Here is a 4080-nt window from a genome sequence, read left to right as displayed (position 1 = left end):
AAAACAGAAATGTGGGTTGGTTAACAATTTTCCAAAATAAACTGATTTCTGATAGAATAATAAAAGTCGATACCCATGAATTCATATATATCTCGAACATTTTCACACGTTGATGAGAAATAAACTAAAATCAATAATCAAAAACCTAGCAAAACACAGCTTTCATAAACACTTTTTTTTCAAAATAGTAAAGGTTTATGATTCGTATCTCAAGGGAGAACAGAAGTAAGCATACAAAATAGTGTTTTTGCTTCCTGTGGTGTGTCCACGACGTTGAAATCATCCAGATTCACATTTGTAATTTGCTGGATGAATTGACAGAACTCTTCTGAACAGCCTCTGGGCAGCATTGGTTTGGTTTAGAGCCTAGTAATGTCATCAAAGATACTTTCGTCACATGGTATGTCATAGGAATAGTCGACAGCGTCATAAAGTAGTGGCTGGTTGTACATAACATCCGGGACGCCATAGTTTTGATCAACTTGACGTTGTGACCGAATTCTATGACTATTCCACATATTTTTGAAAATATCTAAATGTTGTTGTATAACTGGCAGGAAACAAAAACGTACACACTCTAGATGAACTTGATTTGTGTTATTGAGCTCTCCGTTATCTATCATGTCTTTAAACATATTTCTCCAGAATGTGGTGAAGTAAGGACACAGAAAACTCCACAGCATCTCAATCCTTTGATTCCCAGTTGATCGCCCCTCAGAAAACCTTCTGTACCCTGACATGTTATCATTGTGAACTGCACGTAACGCTATTTGTATCGACCTTATAATAACGTTCTCCGTACCAGCATCTGACCTAACCAATCGTGGAACACGCTTGGATTGTCTAAGGAATTCTACAAAATTAAGCGCAACATTACGTGGGTTTTTATTCGTATGACTTGCAGTTAGCCAAATGATTTTTCGAGAAAAGCCATCGATTGCTCCATGCACTGATATTCCAAAGGGTTTGAGTTTATCATATCCATCTATGTGAATACAAAAATTTGGTCCTAGATTACAATATCTTCTTCGCACAAGTCGACGTCGAGATCTTGCAACTACACCATCATAATGTATAGCTTTCAGTGCAATTCTCACCGTTTCCTGAGTAGCATTGATGCCACAGCAAGAATTAAGTATTTTCCACATTGCTCTATATCCAATATTAGAGTATCCTTGTTTGTGCAGTTGAATTATCTTTTGAACGATATTAATCAATGGACTCTCTGCACCATATCTTCTCAGTCGAAGTCTTTTCATCATTCTGTAGACTGTCTTAACACTAACAAATTTATTATGAACGAAAAGTAAAAATCCAGCTATTTCTTTAGCCGTATATGAAGAAGTAAAATAATAAGCAACTAACTCATCCGTTGAAGCAGTGTCACCTGGGTAACGCAAAGGATTTACAGTGTCAGCCATTTTATAATATGTTCTGAAAAAAAAAAGTAAACGGTTATATACTTCAAAAGCAAAATCGTAACTAAAACATGCTTATAATGAGGCAAGCATGTTGGAGGTCACAGATTGAGAATAAAGCCAGTTTTAAGTTCAACTTTTCATTCTATTTAAATTAGGGGTTCATATTGTATTGTACATTTCATGATGACTTTTTGTTGACGCAACTGCACGTACTAAAAAATACTTTCGTTATGACCTTGTTAATTTATCAGTTCCTTCTACATTACTATTTTCTGAATATGTTGCAGATCTCGCAAATTCACAACTTTTTTTGCAGAAAACAAAATATGAGCCAACGAACATGGAAGTTACCTTTTTGGTTTATTTACAAATTCAGCAAACATATCTACATACATCTTACAAACATATAGAAAAAATCCCTGAAGTTTAATACTACCAGTAAATGCAGTTGTAACTAATAAAGGAGAAACAATATCTTGAAAATCTGAATTTTAGATTATCATTCCCAATCCTACTCTGAGCAGCACTTTCATAATTTATTTCACGCTTTCAAAAATTGCCGTGAATTCTTTCAAACAATGCATTTTTGTTAATAAAATTAAAAAATAAGAGATTTCCTCTCTCCAAATTTGATGCAACACATTTAAGATATATGCACTATACACATATATATCTTTATCGTAGTGACCACAGATAAATACCCATATAAAAATATTTTCAAATAATTTGAACTTCGACAATTAAAAAAAAATATAAATGCAAAAAATGATATTTGATTCATATCATATGATTTTAGTATTTTGGTAAACATAAAAATATTGTTTGAACCATTCAAGTATCTGTATTTGCAGTTTTAGGACAAAACGACCAGCACTAAATGCTAGGATTTGAAGTAAGAACATAGGGTTGATACGTTTTAAAAGATAAACTTGTATCAACTGGTGCAAGAAGATATGTGTCTAAAAACGTCATAAAAAACATATTTTTCTACTTGAACCGAGTAGTGGCGTAGTTTTACTTATTTGTTGTCAAAATATGTCTATACACTGTACATATATAAACTTAAAGTTCATACCCTATATATGCGACAATATATAACTTAAAATACAGTCAGCTTCAATTGTCTTTCAATTGAAAGCTGTTGATTTACATACTGAACAGCTTGATCTATGTCAAACTGTGAAAAGAATGAAACATGTAAAAATCTAAGTTGCTCACATGATGATACAATCAAACAAATATCAGTAAACATAAAATAAATTTGGCATGCATCAAAAATGACAAGAAATTTGAAATTTCGAGACAAATCTGCAATGGTTGCAGCAGTAACCTTAGTGAATGAAATATAAAGGTGTCTCAGTTGTGAAGCATGTGACAATATTACTACTTGGTTATCATTTATTGATGTCCCACTTATATCAAGGGTGGTTAAATTTCGCAAGGACATTACAAATGCAAGATTGTTTAGCGGTGTTTCTGCTACATACAATTCTTGAATAGTAGGAGTAAGCTTTAGCATCAATTTGGTAAATCTGTGTGACCCAAAAGTAATATTTTGGTTACTTAGATTGAGACATACAAGCTGATTATTTTTCACGATCATTTCCATCATTGCAATGTCTATAGTATAGGAATCGTCAAATTCTACAATAGTCCACAAGCTTTGCATTTTTCGCACAACATCCTTTAGACCTCTGCATATTTTACAGACTGTATAAAGTAACTCCGACACAGGAATATAACTAAGTACCATTATCACTAATTCTTCAGGAAGGTCTGATAGACTAGCTGAAAATATTAAACAAGTGAATTATTGCAAACACCTATATTTTATAAATGTCATACTTATTTTTTCAAGAATCTTATATACTTTTATTCTATATGTACGAGTGCTCAGGTGAAGACCGAAGAGCGTTGATTTGTTATATTTGCCATTTTATAAATTAAAACAAAATTAAAATGTATCAATAGCTTCAAAAGTTATAGATATATTTTGACATTTTAACTGAGTTTACAAATGGAAAATATAACATAATAAAACCTCCAATGATGTTGACTTGAGTCTTTTTGTCGCTGTTTTTAAAAGAAGTAGAAGCTAGATATCTGCACTGAAATATATATCAAGCCACTCAGTGACTCACATAAAGTTTCAAGACACTTTATGTTAAAAAACTCCAATGATTGGAGACCATGGTTCAAAGGTAAATTACTCAGAAATGAGTATGCAACATTCACCAATTTTAGATATTGATAAATTAATTATGTATATTTTTCATGTTAATTAATTTTACTAATATTCCACGTTTGATATGGAAACAAGGTATGGGATACCCATAATTGCCACGTTTATTGCAAGCCGTTCACGTCAAAACTCAGTATGTTTAAACCATTTTTCGAAAAATTTACACACTGAGAATTAGAAAGAAAAACACTGAGATGAAATAAACTGAAAAACACATCCTGAGAATTGAAAATTACACAATGAGATTTGTGCGCACTTTTTCTGCGCACAGATCTAATTTGCATATCTAATCTGTATCTATTACAATCTTAAACAACTAGGAGACAGAACTCGCTTTTAATTTGTAGCCTGAGTTCATGGCTCAAATTGTTATTTCGATTAAGTTTATGTCATCAGCAGTCCAAGGTCTGTTTAAGT

General features: G+C 32.3%; 1 protein-coding gene across 1 annotated transcript; it reads right to left on the bottom strand.

Annotated features, from left to right (window-relative positions):
- Nucleotides 1-359: 359 nt before the first annotated feature.
- LOC134717826 (uncharacterized) lies at nt 360-3183 on the bottom strand. Its single transcript, XM_063580319.1, has 2 exons — nt 2985-3183; nt 360-1434 (listed from the first exon to the last, which is right to left on the bottom strand). The coding sequence occupies exons 1-2, from the start codon at nt 2996-2998 to the stop codon at nt 360-362; spliced, it is 1089 nt and encodes a 362-aa protein (XP_063436389.1). The 5' UTR covers nt 2999-3183.
- Between the last annotated feature and the right edge of the window lie 897 nt (nt 3184-4080).

This window comes from Mytilus trossulus, chromosome 5 (genome assembly GCF_036588685.1).
Source record: "Mytilus trossulus isolate FHL-02 chromosome 5, PNRI_Mtr1.1.1.hap1, whole genome shotgun sequence".
NCBI lineage: Eukaryota > Metazoa > Mollusca > Bivalvia > Mytilida > Mytilidae > Mytilus > Mytilus trossulus.
This window is presented reverse-complemented; position numbering and strand designations above follow the sequence as displayed.